The sequence below is a fragment of the Sus scrofa genome, chromosome 6 (assembly GCF_000003025.6).
Source record: "Sus scrofa isolate TJ Tabasco breed Duroc chromosome 6, Sscrofa11.1, whole genome shotgun sequence".
NCBI classification, from domain to species: domain Eukaryota; kingdom Metazoa; phylum Chordata; class Mammalia; order Artiodactyla; family Suidae; genus Sus; species Sus scrofa.
In genome coordinates, this window is record NC_010448.4 from 72,207,724 (window position 1) to 72,231,898 (window position 24,175).

At 55.3% G+C, this 24,175-nt stretch overlaps 1 protein-coding gene across 2 annotated transcripts in view; it reads left to right on the plus strand.

Moving 5' to 3' along the window:
- The window catches only part of TNFRSF1B (TNF receptor superfamily member 1B), a 35,727-nt gene extending 12,304 nt beyond the window's left edge, over window positions 1–23,423 (plus strand). Inside the window, 9 exon segments of one of the 2 annotated variants that reach the window (NM_001097441.2) lie at window positions 5,335–5,440; window positions 7,291–7,419; window positions 7,862–8,011; window positions 8,462–8,555; window positions 8,959–9,188; window positions 10,018–10,095; window positions 10,972–11,006; window positions 16,242–16,449; window positions 20,859–21,136. In NM_001097441.2, coding sequence (NP_001090910.2) covers window positions 5,335–5,440; window positions 7,291–7,419; window positions 7,862–8,011; window positions 8,462–8,555; window positions 8,959–9,188; window positions 10,018–10,095; window positions 10,972–11,006; window positions 16,242–16,449; window positions 20,859–21,136 — 1,308 coding nt within the window. 2 annotated transcript variants of the gene reach the window in all.

Below are 24,175 nucleotides of genomic sequence, written 5' to 3' on the forward strand. Positions count from 1 at the left end.
TGACACTGTGGAGGTTCGGAGATAGGAAGAGATGTCCCCAAGTCACCTAAGAGCAGCCCTTGCACCCGCATCCTCTGAATTAAGTCTAGTACCCTTTCCGGTAATGCCAGGTGTCTGTGTACCTGGGAGGGTAGACACTTCCGGCCCCTCTCCTCCCAGAGGCCACCTGCTCAGGCTGTCCCCACCCTGGGAGGGGATTTGAGGGGCAGAGCTGGGGCAGGAAAGCCCCACCCGCATCCACCCTCGGCCTTGCCTCACCCCCTGGTCCCCAGGTCATTCAGTTTTTCCACCTCTCATGTGGGTGGGCCACCCACCCACCACATCCTCCTGAGGTCTTGGGAGGGGGCCGTGCTTCCTGACACCCTTCTTTAGGAAGCTAGAGCTGGAAAGGGCTTAGAGCCTCAACCAGGCCATGCCACCATTTTACAGATGAGGAAACTGAGGCACAGAGAAGCCAGTTACCGCGCCCATAGAGGAGACGCTGGAGTCCTGGAGGGAGCTCCTTGGGGTGGGCCTGAGGGGTTGAGATCCAGTTTTCCTGGGGGGAGGAAGAAACATGGGGGTGGAGGCGAGGAGACCTCTTTGAGGCTCTGTCTTCTCATCTGTGACTTGGGAATGAGCATAGCACCAACCTCGTGGCGCTGAGATGAGGAATCAGAGACGGTAATGCACGGAAGCAGCTCTGCACAATGCAAGCTCTCAGGAGTGGGTGCGCCGTTTCTGTCCCCTGGCCTCCTCGCGCTCGCCCACTCTGGCCCTGGCCCGGGTTGTGCACGGAACCCACTGGGCACATCCTCCCCGGGGCTCCTGGCCTCGGCTTGCTTTTCCCCTTTCCTCAGCTCCTGCTACCCCCCATCTGTGTCTCCCCCACTAGACTGCAACTTCCCAGGGTGGAGACTTGCATGTGTTCCATGAGGAGCGCCCGGCACCCGGCACCGCAGGTGCTCGGTATGTTTGTTGAATGAATGAATGCATGTTTCCACCTTGGCCCTGGTGTTTCTCCAGCTCTATGTGGGAGGTCGTCTGAGATGATCTGTAAGGGTCCTACCAGCCCTGAGCCGCCACGTCTCAACCTTGCCCCCACCTCTGGGCCCCGTCCTCCTTGTCCCTCCAGGACTTTGCACAGCTCCCGATCCTCTGGGCCCACCCTCCCTGCTCACAGATGCCTACCTTTGAGCCTTTGCTGCCCAGCTCCTGCCTGCTGAGGAGCTGCCAGCTCCTGAGAGGTCCGCCAGCTCCAGGCAGCTCTGGGAAAAGCCGGGTCTCAGATGCTGGATGTCCCTGCTTGTGGCAGGAGACAGGCTTTTCTGAGATTCCTGGCTGTTCACCTGGGGGGGTCAGGTCGGAGCTGATGTCAGAGGAGGCTGGTCTGCGGCTGAGAGGGTCCCCTGCGCTGGGGTGTGTGTGTGTGTGTGTGTGTGTGTGCGTGTGTGTGTGTGAAACAGAGAGAGGAAGAAACAGAGAGAACCCATGTCAGCCAGTGCCCAGTCCCGCTCAGCGTGGAGGTGGTTGGATGGGGGCTGGTGGCATGTGGAGATGCAGGGAGAGGGTGGATCTCAGGAGGTGGCCTGAGGAGGGGACCAAAGATTCGCCAGGGGGACCAGGGCAAGAGTCACGTCCCAGCTCCACATCCTCCCTCCTAGATGACCTTAGACAAGTGCCTTGATCTCCCTGAGCTGTGACGTGGGCACACGGCCTTCTGCTTGGGGGGTGGGAGTGGGATTCTATAAAGTGCCTGCAGCCTGGCCTGGCAAATCCTAGGTACCTAGTGAATATCCCCCCTCTTTTTTGCTTCCTTCCCAAAGGGCCACAACTGAGAACCTGAGTGACTGGGGCCTCATGGTGGGAGGAGGTGCTGAGTTTGGGGCCCGGGGTCTGTGTCGAGGGGATGGGAAGCTTGGGCCCCCATGAGAAGGGAGGCAGGCTGGGGCAGCGGGCTCTCAGGTCTTCTGGTGTAGCCATTGGTGCATTGCTTCAGCTCTCTGAGCCCCTGCGAACTGTTGGTGGGAGTCTCTATCCAATGGTGGGTCCAGCCCAGACGGTTGCTCCCGGGACGTAGCAGATGCTCAGTGTGTGTCAGCTACTCTGAAGGCGTGTCCCTCCTGTCTGGGGAAGAGGGAGCATGGCATTGAGGAGAGAAAATGGAGCTGCTGCCCCTGATGTGAAGCAACTGAGGCAGAGAGGGGTTCCCTGCACTGGTGTGTATGTGTGTGTGTGGTGGATGAGGAGTGGGCCCTGCTGGCCCCTTGTGCACAGCCCCCCATCAGCCTTTTACCAGCCTGGTATGGTGCAGAGCCTTCAGGAGACCCCCGGGAGGTTGCGTTTACTTCCTTGCGTTTCCATTTCCCCATCAGCGAAATGGGCACAATCAGATGTGCCTCACAAGTTGGTTGTTAGATTCATCCTTCCTTCCCTTTATCCCTCCCTCTCTCCTTCCTTTCAGCTATCATCTCTCTCCCTTTCTTATCTATCCATCCATCATCCACCATCCATCCATCATTCTCCGTCTATCCATCATCCATGCATTATCCATCCATCATTCATCTGTTCACCATCCTCCATCCATCCTCCATCCATCCACCATCCATCATCCATCCTCCGTCTGTCCATCATCCATGCATTATCCATCCATCATTCATCCATTCACCATCCACCATCCATCCACCATCCATCCATCCACCATGCATCCACCATCCTCTATCTATCCATCATCCATTCACCATCCGTCATCCATCCACCAGCCTCTTTCTATCCATCATCCATTCACCATCCACCACCCATCCATTCACCATGCATCATCCATCCATCTATGCATCCATCATCTACCTTCTCCAGCCTCCCCCACCCCCTTACATACTGGGTCACAGATTTCCCACTTGTTAAATGGGAGGTTTATGCTCACCAGTGATTTCCAAATTTTTACCCGGGGACACTGTGTTTTGAAAGATTGGGTCTGCTGAGCATGCTGAGTGAACGCTGAACTACTCAATTCAGTTCCTCATTTTAAAATGTCAGTCAGAGCTCCCCTATAGGTGGGTGGCATGTGGATCTGAGCCTCCCCAACACCAGACAAAAGACCTGGAAGCTTCCATAGTCCTGCGTTTCCCGGAGGCTGCTCATTCTGGGGACCTCCAGGGACCCTTGGCCTGTATGACTCCTTTGCTGACCTGAGGCTCGGCTCCAGGGCCATGCTTCGGCTTGGCCTCTGCTCTGATGGGCAGGGCAGTGGAGGGAGTGACCTTTTGTCCTGCTCTGCAAGGGGCTTTCTGTTCCTCATTGTTTAGTGATGACAGGGCTGAGGGTTTTTTTTTTTTCTCTCTTTTTTTTTTTTTTTCTCTGTCCAAGAGGATAAACAGGCCTCCAGATTGCTTAAGGGGGGCTGACCTCCTCTGCCTGCTGCCAGCAGCTGGGGCCTGGAGTCACACAGAGCAGCGGGCAGGAGTGTAGGGAAGGGGCTTCAGAGCAAGATTCTGCCAGGAAAAGACCCCAGTGGGAGGCTGAGAGGCTGCCGGGCAGTGGCCCGGGGACCGTGGGGGTCCGGCTGCCTGCCTTTGTCCAGGAACCCTTGCCCTGTGGGTGGAGAGAGAGCCCAGACTTGGCCAAGGCAGGGCCTTTTCCTGGCAGGTCCTTTGGGCCCTGACAGGAAATCCTTCCCCAGGCAGGGCAGGCGGTCCTGGGCTGCACCCTGGGGGCTGCCGGGGGGTCAGGGGCGGGGGGTGGGACACTCTTCTTCCCACCAGGACCTGCCTGGCCCTGGGGCCCTCAGGTCCCACAGATTGAGGGCCTCTTTGGCTATAGGGAAGGGGGCCTGGGGGGAGGAAGCCTACTGCGTGCAGGTCTGCGAGGCCTGTGCCGACTGCCCTGGGGGACTGGGAGCTTGCGGGGGGGGGGGGGGGGGAGGCACAGCCCTTGCTGCTGGCAGAATCCCTTGGGCAGTTTTTTCTTTCTTTTTTTATTTGCTTTTTAGGGCCGCACCCGCGGCTTATGGAGGTTCCCAGGCTAGGGGTCAAATCGGAGCTACAGCTGCCGGCCTACACCACAGCCACAGCCATGTGGGATCCGAGCCACATCTGCAACCTACACCACAGCTCACAGCAACGCTGGATCCTTAATCCACTGAGCAAGGCCAGGGATCGAACCTGCCACCCCCTGGTTCCTAGTTGGATTCCTTTCCACTGTGCCACGATGGGAACTCCCTCTTTTCTTTTTTTTTAAGAGTACAGCTTCCTAAGCCTGCGCCCTTGGGCTTCTGGCTGTTGGTTGGGGTGGGAGTTGGCATCATAGCAGACCCCCGGGGGATTTGAACACAGGCAGTGAGCCCCACCGCACAACTGTGAAGAGCCCCGAAAAGGGGCTTTGCTCCAGGACCAAACGGGAAGGGTAGAAGGACTGGGACTTAGTGTGTGTGTGTGTGTGTGTGTGTGTGTGTGTGTGCATGTGCGAGAGCACGCTCGTGGGTATACACACATGTGCACACACAGGCACTCGTGTGGGGTGCAAGGACAAGAAGGAACCCCATTTCAGCAAATGGGATGGTCATTAGAAGGGGCAGATCCTGTGTTGTTCTTTTTTTTTTTTTTTTTTTCTTTTCTTTTGTTTTTGGGCTGCACCTGCAGCACATGGAGGCTCCCAGGCTAGGGGTCCAATCACAGCTACAGCTGCCGGCCTACACCACAGCCACAGCAACGCCAGATCTAAGCTGTATCTGCGACCTGTGCCGCAGCTTGTAGCAACACTGGATCCTTAACCCACTGAGCGAGGCCAGGGATCGAACCCACATCCTCATGGATGCTAGTTGGATTCTCAATCCGCTGAGCCGCAGCAGGAACTCCCCAGAACCTGTATTTAGAGAGAGCCCAGAACTGGAGGAAACTGAATCAGCCTGGGGGAGTCAGGGAAAGCTTCCCGTGGAGGCAGCAGTCCGCTGGAAGGATGAAGGGCTGATTCTCGGGTGCAGGAGGAAAGGGGAGGTAGGCTGAGCACAGGCCGCTTTGAGCTGAGCTCTGCGGTTCTCTCTGACCAAGGCCACTGCCTTCTGAGAGGCCCTCAACATCCCCCACCTTTCCTGGGTGCTGCGAGGAGCCTCCCTGCCTCCAGCCACCTGGCTCTGGGCCTCCACCTGCGGACACGAGGGAGGGCGAGGCGGTGGGAGAAGGCACAGACTACCCCTTCTTCTACCTTTACCCCTACGCCCCGCAAAGGGAGACGCCCCCACGTCGAGATCCCAGCTGGGAGAAGGCCCAGCACTGGCACAGGATGGGGATCTGGGCACCTGGAGTGGCAGAATCCACCAGTGGCTGTGCTAATGGCTGTCCTTCTGTCCCCCCTTTCCAGGCTGTGTTCATGCCCTACGCCCCGGAGCTCGGGAGCTCATGCCGGCTGCCCCTGAAAGAATACTATGACACAAAGGCCCAGATGTGCTGCAGCAAGTGTCCACCAGGTGAGGGGAAACCTCTGGGGCCCTCACCTTCAGCCCGGCTGGGTCCCTGGGGGCCAGTGCCCTGAAGGGTGTGTATGGGGTTGGGGGTCAGGGTCAGGGCCCTTGACTTTTACTGAGCTCCCCCTAGTTCTGTGAATCGACCTCATGCTCCCTCTTGCTTCTGGGCCTTTGCACATGCTGTTCCTTTTGCCTGGGGCGCTTCCCAGCTCTCTTCCCCTAGCTCACTCCTTTTGACTGCTGTATTGATGTTCTCCTCCTCCAGGAAGACTGCCTGCACTGCCAGGCCAGATCTAACTTCTCCTTTGAGCTCCCAGTGGCCCTTGACAATCCCCACGACAGCAGCTCTTTTTCACGCTGGGTGATCATGGCCTGGCTCTTTTGTGATCCCCACCGTGTGCCTCTTAGAATAGGGACTGTGGCTTGTTCTGCACTGAATCCCAGCACCTGGCACATAGTGGGTGCTCAGTGCATATTTGACTGAATCAGTGACCACCTGCTACCAATTTCACAGATGGTAGACCTGAGGCCTAACTCAATTTAGGAGAGCCAGGTGGCCCAACTCTTGGTGCTGTCCATCCATTTATTTGTGTATATGTACATTCCTACAATGGCTTTTTTTGGCATCCATGGCATGTGGAAGTTCCTGGGCCAGGGGTCGAACCTGTACCACGGCAGCAACCTGAGCTGCTGCGATGACAATGCTGGATACTCAACCCGCTCGGCCACAAGGGAACTCCCATTCCTATAATGTTCCAAAAGTATCTGCTAAGTATCAGGCACTGTTCTGAGTGCTAGGAATACAAGAGAAAGCAGGCAGACAAAATTCTCACCCGTGTGGATTTTGCATCCTAATCAAGGCATATACAAATAAACCAGTAGAGGTTCTGTGAGGTTCTATCAGAGAGTAAGTGCTGCGAAGGAAACAGGCAGATGGAGACAGAAAGAGTAGGACATGCTATTCTGTATGGAGTGGTCATGGAAGGCCTTTGTGAGGCATTGACGCGTGGGCAGAGACATGCAGGAGGTGAGGGAGTGAGTCATGAAGATACAGCATGTGCAAAGGACCTGGGGTGTTACCCTGTTTGGTGAACTTGGTGAACAGTGAAACCAGTGCGTAGCCCAGGGTTAGTAGGCAGAAACCATAGTTTAGACTTTATTCTTTGGGATCCAGAAAGCCATTGGAGAGCTTGGAGCCGCTAGCCTGAGACACGAGCTTGTGCATATGAACCCATCACCTTCCATGGCTGTTTTAAGAGACCTCATGGGAAATGACTCTTCTTTCTTCTCTTAACTGGAGCGGTCTCTGTAAGAAGTTACTAGATGAGCACAGCCGTGGCGATGGCGGGATAGGAATGGGGACAGGTGCTCAGAAGAGCAACTTCCTAAATGTTTGCCTGGGTGTTTCACCATCCCTTGGGTTGCCCTCTCCGCAGGCCTTCAGGAGTCCCATGTCGTCATCCTTGCTAGGGTACCAGGGACAGCCACTGCTACCTTTTTTACCTTTCCCAGATGGAGAGTTTTAGCCAACTCTAAAGAAGAAGGGAGCTGGCAAACCAGTTCTTGCTAAAGTGTTATTGATTAATAAGATTGGATTTCAATGGTGGAATTCCAGGCATCCGAACAGAGCAGAGAGAAAGATATTTTAGGAGCACTGGAAGGTTTAGCGATGGAGTGACAGCTGGTGCATGCTGGATGGGAGATGAGTTGATGTAGGAGTTGAAACTCCATCAGAGCCTTCCCAGCCGGATCTCAGAGCTCCGGGGCCCCGGGGGAGAGAGCATGAGCCACAGCCACCCCCCCATAACCCTCGCCCACCCCGTCCTCTGAGACTTCCCTCCTTGCTTTCTCAGGCTTCCGAATACAAACCTCATGCAACAGAACCTCGGACACTGTGTGTGGCTCCTGCGAGAGCAGCACATACACCCAGCTCTGGAACTCGGTTTCTGCGTGCTTTAGCTGCAACTCCCGCTGTAGCTCCGGTGAGTGGCCCTGGGGGTAGGGGAGCACCCAGCATCCTCCTCTGTCCACCATGCCCTTCAGCCCCTTTGCCTGAGGGCTGGCCAGGATCATCCCAGACCGGCTGCTTTCATGCTCCAGGGAACATGTACAGCTCTTTGCAGGTTATCCGTGGTATTGTCATCCTCTGTCTCCATGGCCCCCTGTGGCGGGCAGGCCAAGGGCAGCAGTGGGAAAACTGTGCCCATTTTGGAGTTGAGAAAGCTGTACCTCGGAAAGCAGGCCTGCTCGCTTATGCTGCGATGGAGACTCTGTCTGGTGGTCTTTTTGCCCCGTCCTGAGGGCGGTTTAGCATCTGCTGGCGATCAGAGCTGGAGCTCTGTGGGTGGGAAGACAGAGTGGGCAGGGCAGTGGGTGGGGCCCATGGGGCAGGAATGACCCTCTGCCGGCTTCTTGTTCCTTTAGACCAGGTAGAAACTCAAGCCTGCACTCCAAAACAGAACCGCATCTGCTCCTGCAAGCCGGGCTGGTACTGCACCCTGGGGAGGCAGGAGGGGTGCCGGCTGTGCATGGCACTGCGCAAATGCAGCCCCGGCTTCGGCGTGACCAAACCCGGTATGATGCCAGGGCCATCGGTCCTGGGGGACCCCCGTGGGCCTCTCCTTCCTAGGAACTTTGTCAGTGGTGGCCAGGTGCCCATGATCCATCTGTTCACCTGTCCTGATTCATTGTTCCGCCCAGCACTCTTGATCAGGTGCCCGCTGTGTGCCAGGCCCTGGGGAGTCAGAGGTGGATCAAATTAAGCCCCAAACTACTGGCAAATTGGGTGGTACCCCAGAAAGATGAAGTTGCTAGAATTAGTTAAGGACGGACTGCCCATCTGTGTGTGTGTATGAGTGGGTGGGGTGTGTGTGTGTGAGTGTGTGTGGATGTGTGTTTCAAGGGGTAGAGGTGCAAACAGAACCCCATGGACTTCCTTGAGGGCTCCAGTTTCCCAAGGGCCAAGGTCTCCCTGTTCCACGGAGAGTCCCTGGGTGGGTGACTGTTTCCGATGTTTCCTTGAAGGAACTGCGACATCAGATGTGGTATGTGCGCCCTGTGCCCCGGGCACGTTCTCCAGCACACTATCGTCCACGGACACCTGCCGGCCCCACCGGATGTAAGTGGCTAAATCCTTTGGGTCTGGAGGAACAGGGAGGGACTGTCCCTGGGCGATGGGGAGGCCTAGAGCTCAGAGCTGCTGGGCCGCAGTGCCTGGAATCCCCCCAGTAACTCCCTTGGGTGGAGGCATTGCTGAGCCCTGTCCAATGCCAGGACAAGTCTATCTGACGGTGGGTGGGTCCCCGGACAGCAGGCAGCACGGTGACCAGGAGCCTTGTCCTGGAAGTCAGGAGTGGGTAGGGAGCATGGGGAGGGGTGGGGTGGCCACTGGAAGGGCCAGTCTTGAAAGAGAGCGTGGCACGTGAACTTGCTCTCCTCCTGGCCTGGCCCCCACGAGGGAACCCAGCCACCCTGAGCCTCTGGTCCTCTGTTGCCCTCTGACCAGCCTCCCTCTCCCCCAGCTGTAGCTCGGTGGCCATTCCTGGCACCGCAAGGATGGATGCAGTCTGCACATCTGAGTCCCCCACCCTGAACGTGGCCCAGGGCCCAGCCCCCACGAGATCACAACGCATGGAGCCAACGCCGGGGCCCAGCGTAGCTCCAAGCACCGCCCCCCTGCCCCCGATGACCCCAAGTCCTCCAAGTCCCCCAGTTGAAGGGCTCAACACAGGGAACATCTCTCTTCCAATTGGTAAGTCACCGGGGGGCCCATTTGTCCTCCCTCCCATCTCAGAGTCTTACCAAGAACCTGCTAGGGGCTGGACTCTGTATTCCATCCTGGAATGCAGGTAGCATTTAAACTTGTTTTCTTCCTGGAGTTCCTGTCATAGCTCAGTGGTTAACGAACCTGACTAGTATCCTTGAGAATGCAGGTTCGATCCCTGGCCTCGCTCAGTAGGTTAAGGATCCAGCATTGGCGTGAACTGTGGTGTAGTTTGCAGATGTGGCTCTAATCCTGTGTCGCTGTGACTATGGCATAAGCCGGCAGCTGCAACTCTGATTCGACTCCTAACCTGGGAACCTCCATATACAGTGGGTACAGTCCTAAAAAGTCCAAAAAAAAAAAAAAAAAGGCCAAAAAATAAAAAAAGAATAAACTTGTCTACTTCCAAGACTAAGTAATGCTACCAAGGATTCCTGGGTGGGGAGAGGTAGGGTCAGTGTTTTATCCGAAGGTGGAGATGGTTTTCTGGTTGCTGTTTCCGCTGAGCCCATTAGACTATAGAGACAGTGGGCTGGGCCAGGTCACCTCCTGGGCTTCCCTTCTGGGGTCAGGACTGTATCAGGCCCGAGGTCTCAAACACATGGCCCTCGAGCTACATGAGGCCCACAGACATGTTATGTGTGGCCCACAGTTTTGGTTTGATTGTTTTGTGAATTGAGTTTGAGCCTCTCTGGACTGGGTCTGTCCTTTACCTGTGACAGCCCCAGGCATCTTTGGTCACTGGCTCATCCCCCTGGCCCCTGCTCCATTTGAGTTTGCATTTTGCAGCTGTTCTGAGCTTCTCTTTTCCTTCCAGGACTGATCGTGGGTGTGACAGCCATGGGTCTGTTAATAATTGTCCTGGTGAACTGTGTCATCATGACTCAGAAGAAAAGTAAGATTCCATCATTTCTTTTTTTCATCTGTTTATTCACTCATGTGTTCCGGAAGCTTTTCTGGGGCACCTCCTGTGAGTTCAGCACTGGGCACGGCCTTAGGGGTCAGACAGAGCTGGATATGGCAGCCCCTCTTCTTAGGAGCTTAGAGCCTGGGATGGAAGGCACTGCTACCAGCTTAGCTATTAAAAGGCAAGATGCCATCAGGGCTACCCAAGGGGGAAGGAGACCAAGATTCTTGTCTGGGAATCCTGAGGGAGTCAGGCCTTCTGGAGCAGGTGGCATCTGAGCTGGTCAAGGTTTTGATGGCAGGAGGGTGGGGAGAGCCCATTGTGGTGCAGCAGAAATTATCCGACTAGGAACCATGTGATTGTGGGTTCGATCCCTGGCCTCGCTCAGTGGGATAAGGATCTGGCATTGCCATGAGCTGTGGTGTAGGTCACACACGTGGCTCAGATCCTGTGTTGCTGTGGCTCTGGAGCAGGCCGGCAGCTGTAGCTCCGATTCCACCCTTAGCCCGGGAACCTCCCTATGCCATGGGCGCAGCCCTAAAAAGCAAAAAACAAACCAAAAAAGATTTTGATGGGGATATGAGTGCAGGAAGGAATGGGCATGCAAAGCAGAGGGCACAGTATGAGCAAAGGGGGGCAGGCTGACGACGGCTGTGGGTGGTGGAGGGGAGGGGAGCAGTGTCGGGCGGGCTGGAGGGGTGGGTCAGGGGGCTTCTGTGTACCTTGTTTGGTAGGTCATTGCTCTCCCCAGGGCCGGGCCTCCTCGGACTGCTTCTGCTCAGGCCCCGTGCCTCCTCCTAGTCAAGACAGACATGGCCTGAGGAAGCCACTCTCTCTGACTTGCCCCCTCTCTCCTCTTTGCAGAGAAGCCCTTCTGCCTGCAAGGAGACGCCAAGGTGGTGAGTGTCGCTCTGCTTACACCCCCCCAACCCCCACCTCCCTTGGTCTCCTTCCTGTTGGGCTGGGCTGTCCCTGGAAGCAGTGAATCCTCCAGGTTGGTCTGTCCCATGTCAGCCACGTGCAGAGCCCTGGAGGCTGAGGAAAGGCCAGCCGGGGTCTGTCGTTGGGGGTTAGGCCGCCCTCCGTGGAGTAACAAAGGAGACTGTCAATGTGAAATGTCACATCAGGGAGCAGAGGGGTTAGTGGTGTCTGGTCATGGCCCCATGGGGTGACCTTGGGCACATGGAGGATTGCTCATCATTAAACGAAGACGGTGTCTCCTGAGCCCAGTTTTGCAGGGCTGTGCCTGTCACCCAACTGGCCGTAATTCTCAGCATCTCTGGCCTGTTTATAAGCGCTTCCTCATGGAGCAGTGGTCTTCAAACTGAGTGCTGGTCTACCCCAGTGTTCCACAGAGACCCTGCCAACGAGTCATCTCTGGGGTTGAGGTGGAGGCCAGGGGTCTGGACCCGCCCAGGTCCTCCTCCAGCTTCAGCCAAAGCAGCTCTGATCTCTTCCATGAAGTCAGGTCTGTGCGGGATTGCTGCTAGAAACGGAACACGGACGCGGTATTTCATCACCGTCAGGAAGGCATTTCCCGCAAGGAACCAAAACCTTAGGGGCGACTTAAAAGGGCTTTATTTGCTGAAGCCGAGAGGTTGATGGCTGTTGGAATGCTTCGGTCGCATCCTTCTGTGAGACCAGCAGAAGCCCAGGCTCTGCCGTCTCTAGTGTGTTGGCTTTTGTTTTTGTGCTTGTGGCCTGTGTCGTAAGGTAGCAATCGCGTATGCATATGACATCACCACTGTCTACATGACCGTGACCGCCAGGTTCAGGCAGGAGAAAGAGGGGGAAATGGCCAGACAGCTGTGGTGTCTTTTATAAAAAAACTCACTTTCCTGGCAGCCCTGGGTAGACTTCTCCTTTTGTCTCATTGGCCGGACAGTGTCATGTGACTGACTGTAGCTGCAAGGGAGGCTGGGAAGGTGAGGTGGGGGCAGGGCACCTTTGCTTTCCTAGCCTTTGTGGCAGAGGAGAACTGGGAGAGGCTTGGAAATGGGTGTGGGGGAGCCAGCACACGGTGTCTGCTGCAGCCCCATAGCAGGTGGGCAGGGCAGGGTTTTTTTTAACCCAGTTTTACAAGATGAGGGAACAGAGGCGTTCCCTTCATGTTCCCTGTCCTGCTGGGGCAGGGTTTCTCAACCCTGCCTGATAATCCTCTGTCACAGGGGCTGTCCTGTGCATTGCAGGCTGTTCATCAGTATCGCTGCCTCCCCGCACCTAGTAGCACCGCCTCCCAGGAATGAGAACCCAAATGCCTCCAGATGTTGCCGAAGGTCCCCAGAATCACTCCTAGTTGGGAACCACTGTGCCAGGGGAAAGCTCAGCCCTGGTGGCCCTGTGCCCAAGATGTCCACAGGGTTTTAGACTTGGGAGGAACCAGAGATTGATTTCGTCTCCCGACTGTGCTGACAAGAAAAGAGGTACAGAGAGGGAAAGTGACTTTCTCAAGGTCACACAGCATGATGTCTCTGCATGCCTGGCCCAGTGCTCCTGGACCTGCCCTGTATTATTTCAACAGACAGAAACACTGGCTTCGGGGTTCAAATCATCTCTCATCCCCCCAGTGTGCAAATGCCGCTCCCCCTTTTCTGGCTCCAGTTCAGTGATGCTGACAGCTGCTGCCTGGAGGCCCATGGAGCAAGCGCACCCTCTAAGCTCCACTCCACTGGCCTAGCTGCCACTTTCTCTTTCCTGACTGGTTTCCAGTGTTCAGGGCAGTAACCTATCCCAGGTGTGGCCCGAGCCCCCACCACCCCTTTCCTATCCCTGAGTTTTGTGAGCAACTCAATTGCTGTTTGTTGAGAGCCATTGCATGTAGAGCCCAGGAGTGAGCTGGTCGCTGGCCCACCAGGTGGGAAAATAACCCTAAATCCTGATTTGTGGTGTTTGCTCTAAACACTCCCATCAAGACCAATTTCAAGCTACCCAGGCCTTACTGAGTGTGGAGCTGGAAAGAAACACGTACACATCTGAGCTGCTTCCAGCAGACCCCTGACTGAGCCCCAGGCCAGGCCCTGCATCCTCCCACACCCCTCATGAGGAGACCAGGGTCATCAATCCCATTTCATAGATGGAGAAACTGAGACTCAGGAGTTCCTGTTGTGGCTCAGTGGGTTAAGAACCTGACTAGTATCCATGAGGATGCAGGTTCAATCCCTGGACTCACTCAGTGGGTTAAGGATCCCGTGTTGCTGTGGCTGTGGTGTAGGCTGGCAGCTGCAGCTCTGATCCAACCCCTAGCCTAGGAACTTCCATGTGCCGTGGTGTACCCCTAAAAAGACAGAAAAGAAAAAGGGAAAAGAAAGAAACTGAGACTCGCGGGGTTCAGGTCCCCGTGTAAGTTTAGACTACTTGGTGAGTGGCAGAGCCCACGTTCAAAACCCAGTCTGAATCTGCAGGCCTTGTCTTTACCCACCATCCTGTTCTCCCAGGGCAGCCATTCAAAACTGTTCCAGGCACCCCCAGCCCCAGCAAGGACAGCCCTCAGAGGCTGGCACCTTTCCCGGTGCCCTTCAGTCCCCAGGCTCCCACCCCTGCCCTCAACCCTGCACTCAGCTGCAGGCAGTGGTCCCTGCTTCCCGCTAACGGCTGCCTTGTAACACTCCTGGCCCAGACGGCTGGGGTTGGAAACTCAGTGACTCAGCACTGCCCTGTCCCTCCTGCTGCAGAAGTGACAACAGTGGCTTCCCTTTATTCAGAAAAGGCCAGTGTATCCACGTGTGTGTGCTCACCCACAGACACCCGCACAGACACACTTACACCAGGCTCTTGTTTCATAAAGAGGGCGAATGTTTACGAGGTGCTGAATGTGGGCCAGGCAGGCACAGCACTGAGCATTGTTCAGTCTCACAGCTGTGCTCCGACACAGGCAGTAGGATCATTGCCTCAGTTTTCCAGCCCCTGCAGGAACCTTGGGCTCAGAGAAGTTAAGTAACTTTCCTAAGGTCACACAGCAAGTGAGGGTGGCCTGAGACACAGACCTAGGAGCGCCTGTCTTCATCACCTCCAACACACACGCTAATGGCACCACTCACAGACATGCACACTTGCCCCCACACATAGGCACACATGTGTGCACACCTCACCCCCCCCCACCTGTACACACAGGTGTGTGAGCCTCAGGAACACACACCCAGACACTCAGACACAGGTCCAGCCCGCGACTCTGCTGTAGTCTTTGCTTCTGCCCATGGCAGGACCGGGCGGGGAGGTGAGCAGGGCTGGCTGGGATCCTGTTTGTTGAATGCAGCCCTTGGGTCTCCGGTCCTGGGGTCCCAGTCGAAGGAACAGGACTCAGAATGCCTCTGCCCCACTCAGAGCCTGCCTGAACTTTGCAGTTTGTGGCTTTGGAGGAGGGAGGCAGGCTGTGACCTTTGTGGGTTTCTGTTCTGCCCGGCCCCAGCCTCCAGCAGAAAAGCGGGACTCAGGCTGAAAAGCCCCTTCTCTGGGGGCCGGGGTGGGGGGTGAGGAATGACATTTGGATGCTTCCCCCCCCCATCGCCTGTCCCAGCTCAGAGCAGGGCTGGGGGTGGGGCCCAATACCAAGGTCAGACCATCGGAGCAAAGATGAACTTGAAATGAAATGCACTTGAAGTTCCCTCCGTTCCTCCAAAGCTGGGGCCGGTGAACCAGTGGGGCAGGACTCAGTGGGAAGCATGTAGCTCCGGCACCTGAGCTGGGCTCTTTATGCCCTGCCATGGGCCCGGCTGTGTGATAACAGCAGGGGACTCGCCCTCTCTGGGTCTCCGTGACCTCACGGGGACTGCTTGAAAAGGGTTCTTCCAGCCCGGAGGGAGACTCAGTAAGCTGGCCTCAGCATAGGGAGGGCTCAGGGGTTGCTCAGGTAGGGCTGGGGGCTGTGGGATTGGCAGAGCTGATCCATCTGCCCAAGGACCTGGTACTCCTGCCAGCAGTGCTGGGATTATGGTTCCCTCAGGAGTGGGGCCGGGGGGTGGGGGGTGGGGAAATGTCTCAGCCTTTCCCAGGGAGGGGGCTAACATGCCTGTGTCCTGCATTTCCAACCTCCCCCCACCCACCGTCCCCACTGTGCCAGGCCTCGTCCCTTCACTCACCTCAGTTTTCATTCTATCCTGGACCCTCTCGTCCCGGGCAGGGCAGTGGGTGAGCACGTGGCCCCTCTGTCTTCTTTCTTCCTGGAATCCCGCGATTGTCCAGAATGCCAAGGCAAGGGCCTGTGGGCCAGTTCAGTTTGTGCGGACAGGCAACCGAGGAGTGAAATTTCTAGGTGTTCCCAGCACAGGTATCTGGAAACAAGGCACCTTGTCTTGAGGCTCTGGGGCTGAAATCCCAGACACCCAGCGCTGTAGATTTTAGCCCAGATGTACCGCATCCTAACTGTGTGACCTTGGGCAGGTGACCCAACCTCTCTGGGCCTTGGTTGCCATATCTGCAGAACAGGGATAACCCTGGGCTATTGGAAGGATCAATACAGATCGTGGCTGGAGAAACCGTTCTTAGCTCACAGCCTGTACAGAAACAGCGGCAGGCTGGACTTGGCCCGTGGCAGTAGTTTGCTTAGCCCTGACATAGCAAAGCCTCGACCAACATTTACTATGTAACAGGCCCTGTTCTGAGTGCATTGCAAAAACTCAGTGCTTTGCTTTTTACAGGAACGCTAGGAGGGAGGTTATTATTCTTCCTATATCGATGAAGAAAAAAGAGGCACAGAGAGGTTAAGTAACTTGTTCAAAGTTGCAGAGCTAGGGTATGATTTGCATGTGGTCTGGTTCCAGAGTTTATGCCTTTGGCTGCCAGGCTGGGCCACCTCACCCCGTGCTGCTGTGGTGACTGTAGAAAAGTCTCTGTCTCTTTCTCTGGGCCTCTGCTTCCTTATGTAAAATGCGGGTGAAAATCCTGGTCCATCTCTAACTCTTTGGTGCAAAGGGCCATGTGGTTGCTCCTCTTAGGCTCACAGTCCAGTAGGGCGGCGATGCTCATCACAGAAGCCACAGAGACTCGCACGTCCTGAAGGTGCTGGGTGTGGCAAGAAGAACGTAGGCGCGGGCAGAAGGGCCGTGCAAACTGGGAAGTGCTGCTGGTGGTGAGCAGGAAGAGGGAACCAGAAGCCAGCTGATGGGCTGACCGCCCGGCCTCCTCTCCTTCCCATCCAGCCGCACCTGCCCGCCGAAAAGGCCCGAAGTGTCCCCGGTCCTGAGCAGCAGCACCTGCTGACCACGGCGCCCAGCTCCAGCAGCAGCTCCCTGGAGAGCTCGGCCAGCGCCCCGGACAGGAGGGCACCCACCCCGTCCCAGCTCCAGGCACCGGGCGCGGACAAGACCAGTGGGTCTGGAGAGGCCCGGGCCAGCTCCAGCAGCTCAGGTAAGAGGCGGGGGCCCACCTGGTCCCCCCTCCCGCACCTTTCTTCCTGGTTTCTCTCTGAGCCATTTCCCCCGGGCCTCCCTGCAGGAGGAGGTCTGAGCCCCTGGCGGGACATGGGAGGCCTGTATGCCAGCCTCGCCTCCCTCTGCCCACCGCAGGTGCCACCGCACCATCGCCATCAGCTTCTTTCTGTTCTCAGACTCACCAAGTCCCTCCCACCTTGGCCCTGCAGTTTCTCTCAACTAGGAAGATGCTTCTAGACCATCTCAGCTTGTCTTTTGAGTCCCTGATATGCAGGCAGGGAGTTTTCCTATATATTATAATACATATAATTCCTAACATGTAAAGTAGCATGTAACATAATATCATATATAAGCATTATATTATTTATTAAATATATATTATGTAAAATATATATAATTATTAGTATCTTAAATGTAATATATATAATTATTAGTATATTACAACATAAAATATATAAGGTTATATTTCAATATATATAATATACTACTAGTTTATTTTAACTAGTAGTCATATATTATGGTCATATATTATATGGAACATATTATATGTTATAATATATCATAAGTTTATAATATTCATTATGCATTATTTATTACTATCCCATAGTATTATTATATTGATACCTGTTATATTTCCTTAGCTTATCAGTGGTTAAACAGCTTCCTCAAGGGCATGGCTAGTAAACAGAAGAACTCAGGGTCCAAGATCTCGAGGCAAAAAATGATGAGTAAATGACATCCCGGGGGCTCCACTGGCTGTGGCTGAGACATCAGGACTGCGGGGCCTGTGTAGGGTCTGAGAAGCCCGTGCCCTGTTTACACAGTGTGCATTTTTCCCTGGACCTGGTGTGTGGCCAGTGCCACCCCTGGCCACCCCTGGTCACATTGAAGGGGCCCCGCTGCGGTCCCCCGCAAAGCCCAGGGCTTCCTTGAGCATGTTCAGTTAGAGAGAGGCCAAGTCTGCTGGCCTGCATCTCTCCCTCTCACCTGGCAGCGCTGGCCGATGGGTCAAGGAATGACCGTGGACTTGGGTCATTCTCAGTGCCCTCCCAGCTGCTCTGGTGGTGAGAGACTCTGAGCAGGCTCCTTAACCCCGCCGAGCCTCCATTTCCCAGGCTAGAAACGAGCGTGGCAGCTCCTTGGCAGGGCTGCAACTGCTTTTCCTATGCCCCATGACTCGGGGAGGGGGCTGGGGGTCCCACTTCTAGTTTCCCATCATAGCCCGCTCTCATCTTGGGCTGTCTTGTCGGTGCCCCCCCACCCCAGCCTGAGGACTCCCCAGGGAAGGGCCTGGAACACAGCAGGTGGCCCTAAACATTTGTCGAATGAATAAATGAGATCCAAACATAAACTCTTGATCTTCGTCCAACTCTCAGATCTGTCTGCTTTCTTAGCGACCCCTCTTCTGCCTGCATCCTGGTGTGGCTTCCTCCTTGGGCCCCGCCAGGTGGACCCCTGACTATGTCCCCCACCCCTTCTTCCCTCTGTCCATTCTTTGTTCCCCACCTGTCTCTCTGGCATCTGCTCTCCCCTTCTCTCCCTCCCCCCCACCCCACCACCAGGTCTGTGCCCCATCCTGGTCCCCTCTCTGCCCCCACAATGTCTGGTTCATGCAAAGGCCGTGGTGACTCTGGTTGACATTTGGGTGGAGGCACAGAGTGGAAATTTCCTTCCGGCCCCATGATTTCAGCCCCCAGCCGCCGCCTGTTTGGGACTGTGCCGAGCAGAGCAGCTCTGGAGTCTGGAAACAGACTAGACTGGAAAACAAATAGCCGCCCTCCCGGCGCCTCTGGACACTCAGGTCCCCAGAGAAACAGCAGCAGCAACTTTCACTTTTTGAGGCTCTTATGTAGACAGCCCTCTACATTGATCTCAGCCTATCCATCATTCAGCCCCTACCCGCCAACTAGTCAGGAAACTCAGACACCCCCCGCAGGTCTGGGAGGGGAGGCAGGGCTGAACCTGAGCCCTGAAGCCCTTCCTGCCAGCTGCGTTCAGGTCTGTGGGTCCTGCATAGCCTGGTTTCTGCTATCTAGCTCCCGAGGGAAGCTATGAATCAGACTTTTAGAATGTAAACTCCTGAGTTTTAAAAGTCTGTGGCTAATTCACTTAAAAACACTACCTCCACCAAGGACAAAACACGTAGGGGCTGGACTTTTTTTTTTTCTTTCTTTCATTTTTGGCAACCCCATGGCATGTGGCGTTCCCAGGCCAGGGGTCAGATCTGAGCCACAGTCGTGAGCTAAGTTGTGACCTAAGCCACAGCTGGGGCAATGCCAGATCCTTAACCCTCTGTGCCAGGCCAGGGATCGAACCTGTGTCCCAGTGCTCCCAAGACACTGCTGATCCCATTGCGCCACAGCGGGAACTCCTGTGGGCTGGATTGTATTTATTCACCTGTGTTTCTGTTTTAGGCAGGAGGACCATAGCAGGGGATGTTTGGAAAGCCCACCTCCTAGGCTCAGGGCCTGGTGGGCAGAGAACTCAGTGAGAGACCCCAAAGATGGATTGTGCAGTGGGGGAAGCTAGGGGGCGCTGGGGATCATAGCAGAGGGAGGGACACAGCGAGTGATGATGGATGAGAGGGAGTGAGCCTCTTTGGAGAGGGAAGCCTTGGAGGCTTCTTGGAGGAGGTGGCTTTGGGGCTGAGGCCTGAGTAAAGAAAGGAATGAGCCTTGAAAATAGGAAAGAGTGTTCCAGGCTGAGCGAGCCACGTGTGCAAAGGCCCTGAGGCTTGGAGGGCTCAAGGAGCTGCAGGGAGGTGAGTGTGGCTGGAAGGAACCTGGCCAGGGTCCTAGACCAGCAGGAGATGAGGCAGGAGAAGGCCAACCCCAGGAACTGCAGGGCCTCATGGGCCGTGAGGAGGACTGTGGTGTTTGAAGCAGCCAAGAAAGTGACCTGCGAAGTCTGAGGGGGCTGGCTCTGCCTGCAGGTGGAGAACAGACTGCAGAAGGGCCGGGTAGAAGCCAGGAGACAGGTGGGGGCTGTTCACACTGGTCCAGGTGGGAGCGGAAGGAGGTACGGGCGGTGTGCAGGAGAGGTGAACTTGAAGTCTCTTTGGAAGGTGGACCAGGTCGGAACTGCTGGCGCATTGCATGTGGACTGTGAGAGAGAGATGGGTCCGAGGCTTTGGGACGGAGCATCTGGGTGGGTGGCAGCCATGTGAACTGAGATGAGGAGGAGCAGATTGGATGGGAGGTGAAGGTGGGAGTCAAGGTGAGGTGTAGAAGAGGTGGTTGGATACGCAGGCTCAATTTCAACACCTGTTTCATTGAGCCTGTCACTTCATCTCTCGGGGCCACGCGGGCTCCAGAGATACGGAAACGAATAGGACAGAGTTGTCCTTACCTCAAGGAGATGGAGAAGGGTCATCATTAGACTCATTTTACAGCTGAGCAAACAGAAGCTCCAAGAGTTGAAGTGACTTAGCTGAGTTTATGCAGGCAGAGCAGGGATTCGAACCCAGGATTATCAGGCTGCAGAGCTCCGGACATCCCGGCCTCAACAATAAGGACAAACGACCACCCCTCCAGGCCACCCTCGATTTCCAGATTTATGAAATCTTAGAGGCAGTTACACGTGGATGAAAAAGATGTGCCGTGAATGAAGACAAGTTCAGGGTCAAGGTTTAATTGCAATTTCCAAGCCTTTTGGTGTTGACTCCTTGATATAGAGATGATGGGCCAGTGGGATGAGATTCTTGCCTTTTCATAGTGGCTGTAGCCAGGCTGCCAGTGCCTTCCTGCAGTTATGGGAAAGAATCCATCTTCACTGCCTGACCAGTATTCTGTAATAGATACTTCCTATCCTGGCCCGCTTCTCTGATTCTCGATGGGAAGTGTGTTTTGTTCGTAGAACCCCTTCACTTGCTTTATATAATTGGTTCTTTCCATCTGTGGGGTGCTCTTTTTTTAAAAAAAAATTTTTTTTTTTTCTTTTTACAGCCATCTGTGGCATATAGAAGTACTCAGGCTAGGGGTTGAGTCGGAGCTGCAGGTGCTAGCCTATGCTACAACCACAGCAGTGCCAGATCGGAGCCACATCTGCAGCCTACACCCCAGCTTGTGGCCAGATCCTTAACCCACTGAGCGAGGCCAGGGGTTGAACCCACATCGTTATGGATTCTATGTCATGTTCTTAACCCACTGAGACACAACGGGAACTCGGGGCAGGGTATTCTTATGGGACAGATGAGGAAGCTGAGGCACATGAGAGTTTAAGGGACTTGCCCAAGTTTACACAGTAGAGCTGGGCTGGAACGGGGACCCTGGGCTCCTGGACTCTTTTCCATGACGTATTCTTCCTCTTGGGCAGGAGACAGGCTGGGAAGACATCCCCTGATCCAAGACCCCGGCTGACCACCCTCTCCCATCTTGTGTTTGGCAGAGTCATCTTCCGGCAGCCACGGGACCCAGGTCAATGTCACCTGCATTGTCAACGTGTGCAGCAGCTCTGACCATAGCTCCCAGTGCCCCTCCCAGGCCAGCTCCACGAGGGACACAGATGCCAGCCCTTCCAGCTCCCCCAAAGATGAGCAGGTCCCTTTCTCCAAGGAGGAGCGTCCTTTTCAGCCCCAGCCGGGGGCTCCAGAGACTCTACTGCAGAGCCCAGAGGAGAAGCCCCTGCCCCTGGGTGTGCCTGACGCCGGGATGAAGCCCAGTTAACCAGGCTGGTGTGGGCTGTGTCCTCTGGTCCTTCTAGGCCCCTCCCCCCCAGAACTCTGGCTCTTTCTGGGCTAAATTCTTTTAGTGGCTTCCAAGCCCCGGGCTTCCTCTCACCTGCAGGTGGAAGCATGAGGCAGGGAGAGTCGTGGTGTGTCCTCTCCTGGTGTGTGTCTTTCTTGGAAGGCTGGTGGACACGGATGTGCTGGGCAGCCTGGGGCAAGCCACCCCCTGCCCCAACCTCAGTCGGTCCTGTGGGCTTGGCTTCTGAAGCCCTTGTCATGTTTGTGTTTTATTTTTCTTTTAATCCTTGGGCTTTACTAGGCTCTGGCTTCCTTCTGGGGACGAGGGATGCTGGGTGCATCATCCGAGGACAAGGGGCAATGGAGAAAGGGCAAGCCGTTAAATTAACCTGGATGTGAGACTACAGGACAGTCCCAGCAGGGGTGGCAGGTTGCCGTCAATCAGATGGTTCTATGCACAGAGAGGGTGGCAACCCCTGTAGGGGACAGGAGTCCTCCAGGTTAGCTCAGGACCCCTGAGAAGCTGCATGTCCAAATCCACTCCTGCGAGCCCCATCTCTTGTATCATGGGGTGAAAACCAGATGCCCAGGGAGCCCAGACAGGCAGCCCAAATGAGTGCTGTGAGCTGGTTAAAATGGCAGACCTCTAACCAGCAAACCTCTAATCAGTCGGAATCTTCCAGCTTTGACGTGGTAATTTAAAAACAAAAAAGTAAGCACCATACAGACAAACAAGCCAACAATGTAACAAAGCCAAAGTCTCAGAGTTTGCATCTGGTGTCTTTGATCTTCCCCCCGCCCCCGTTTACCCATAGCTCTAACCTCCCAACCTCCCCCACTGTCTGGGGTTGAGCTCCAATGCCACACCTTTTCCTATCAGGAACCGGAGGTGACTGAGGCCCCTCAGCCATCTCCTCCTACCTCAGCCTGGACCTTCCTCCTTTGCCTCCCAAGGGGGTGCTCCTGTTTCTTCCCACCCCTGCCCGCTGTTCCTGGAGTTCCAGGTCCCAGTGGATCCTCCGAGCCACTTTGGTACTGTGCCCACTGAGAGCCGGAGTGGACGTGAGATGCTGAGAGCCAGTCTTGTGTCTGTGTGTCTGTGAGTCTGTGTTGTACCTTGTGGTTCTGTGCAGTCCGTGTTATTAGGTTGTGGCCTGCCAGAAGCAGCTGAAGCCAACACTTTTGCCGAGGGATGCTTCCTCATTAAGGAGCCAGCCCACTCCCCGCAAACACGCGCCCAGGCCCTGCAGGTGGTGGACCAGTTGGCCTTAACTGGATGTGGGAAGGAAGGGGGATGGGGAGCTCCTTGAGAAGACAGGTCCCAGGTACTTGGATCCCTTGTTGAAAAATTCCACTGGACTTGAACTTGGCAGCTGAACTCTTGGAGGGTGGGAGAAGCCCAGCCATTAGGCTGGAGTGAAGAAAGGCATCCCACCCTGGGATCCCTCACGACATCCCTCTGGACTGGACGGCAGGCAGCTGGGGTCTCTGCCCATGTTGGACCCTTTGTGGCCGTGGAGCACTTCTGCCCCCTGGCGGACGGCGCTGGGAGGACCTCAGGTCTCCTTGCCATCGCCCCAGCAGAAGCGGGAAACTTTGGAAGGAGACTCTTTCCTGGCAGTGGACTCATTTTGTTACTTTGTTACCAGACTTGCCAGCCAACAGACTCTTGCTCAAAAGATGCCAACCTCTCTCTTGAACAGGAACTAACACAGACCTTTCAGTTATTGGGTCTGGACCCAAGCCATAAGAAGAAAAAGAAAAAAGAAAAGGAACCAACAGAAACCCAGATGGTGATGAATCTGACCTCCAACAGGTCCCCAGTCTCATCCTACCCTGATTTTACTCCATGAGCATATTCGATGACAGACCTCCCGGTGGCCGTGACCAGAAATCACTAACTGAAAAAGAACAGGAAAGAGGTGACTCCCTCATTTCCAGGAAAACCCTGCCTCTTTTCCAGAAAACTGATGCATTTGTCCCTAGTCATTAGCCTCACTCCTCCCCCGATTGTCTTTACTCCTTAAAAGCAAATCCCTCTGGCCGTTAAGGTCGGAAATTGATTGATGAACTTAAGTTCCTGCTTCTCCATTCTCTGGTCATTGAATAAAGCTTGCACTGCTTGGAGCTGAACTTCGGTTTTATCTTGGGCTGTGCGAACCCCAATGGAAAAAGAGCCTTTCCCACCGAGGCAAGGGGCCAGGCTAGGGCCCAAGTGGGGGGGGGTCTCTACAACCTAATTCGGTAATAAAATGTTGGCGACTCTGCTGGGATGTTGGTTCCTGATTGACTGTTTTGTTTGGTGGACACAGGCAGGTTTTTCTCTGACAAACAGCTGGCCACCAGAGCAGGGTCGTGTAGCCCTTGTCCTCAACCTTTGAGTCAGAGGGTCAGAGGGCGTCGTTGGATTAAGTCAGACTGAAGAGCCGTCAAAGGCCAGGTGGAAGCCCCCTGCCTGCTCCATCCTTGATGGAGATGCCTGTCACGGAGTGGACGTGGCCTGAGGATGCCCAGCACGGGGGGTGCCGACCCCACTTTGGCCAATAAGCCAACGTGGTCTTCAGGGGTTGGCTGGCCAACGGGAAGGATCCTGGCCGTCTGGTTGGGGGCCCGTCCTCTGGTGAAGGACTGGGCTGGGCCACTGGTTGTCTAAATCGAGCTGGCCCCTTGTTAGGGGGTAAGGTGGGACAACTGAGTATCCAGTTGAACTGGTTCCCAGCAAAGGGACTGGACTAGATGGGAAGACCCGTCAAGGTCACCCTGTAGTCAGAGCATCTCTTTGTTTCCTGTCCGAGCAAAACTTTTTGTGTTTATTGCATCTGTCCAACAGCTTTTAACGTCTCTGCTGCATTTGTCAGCACGGGTGGAGCCCTTAAGAGGCGCTCACCACTTGAAGACACCTGTGAGAGGGTAAGGTGGTGGCTGATCAGGATAGACGAGCACTGGGCACCCTGCTCATCTGAAGCAAACCTCTGTGTTTAACTAGAAACACTGTAAACCATTCACAGCCCCAGCCCCC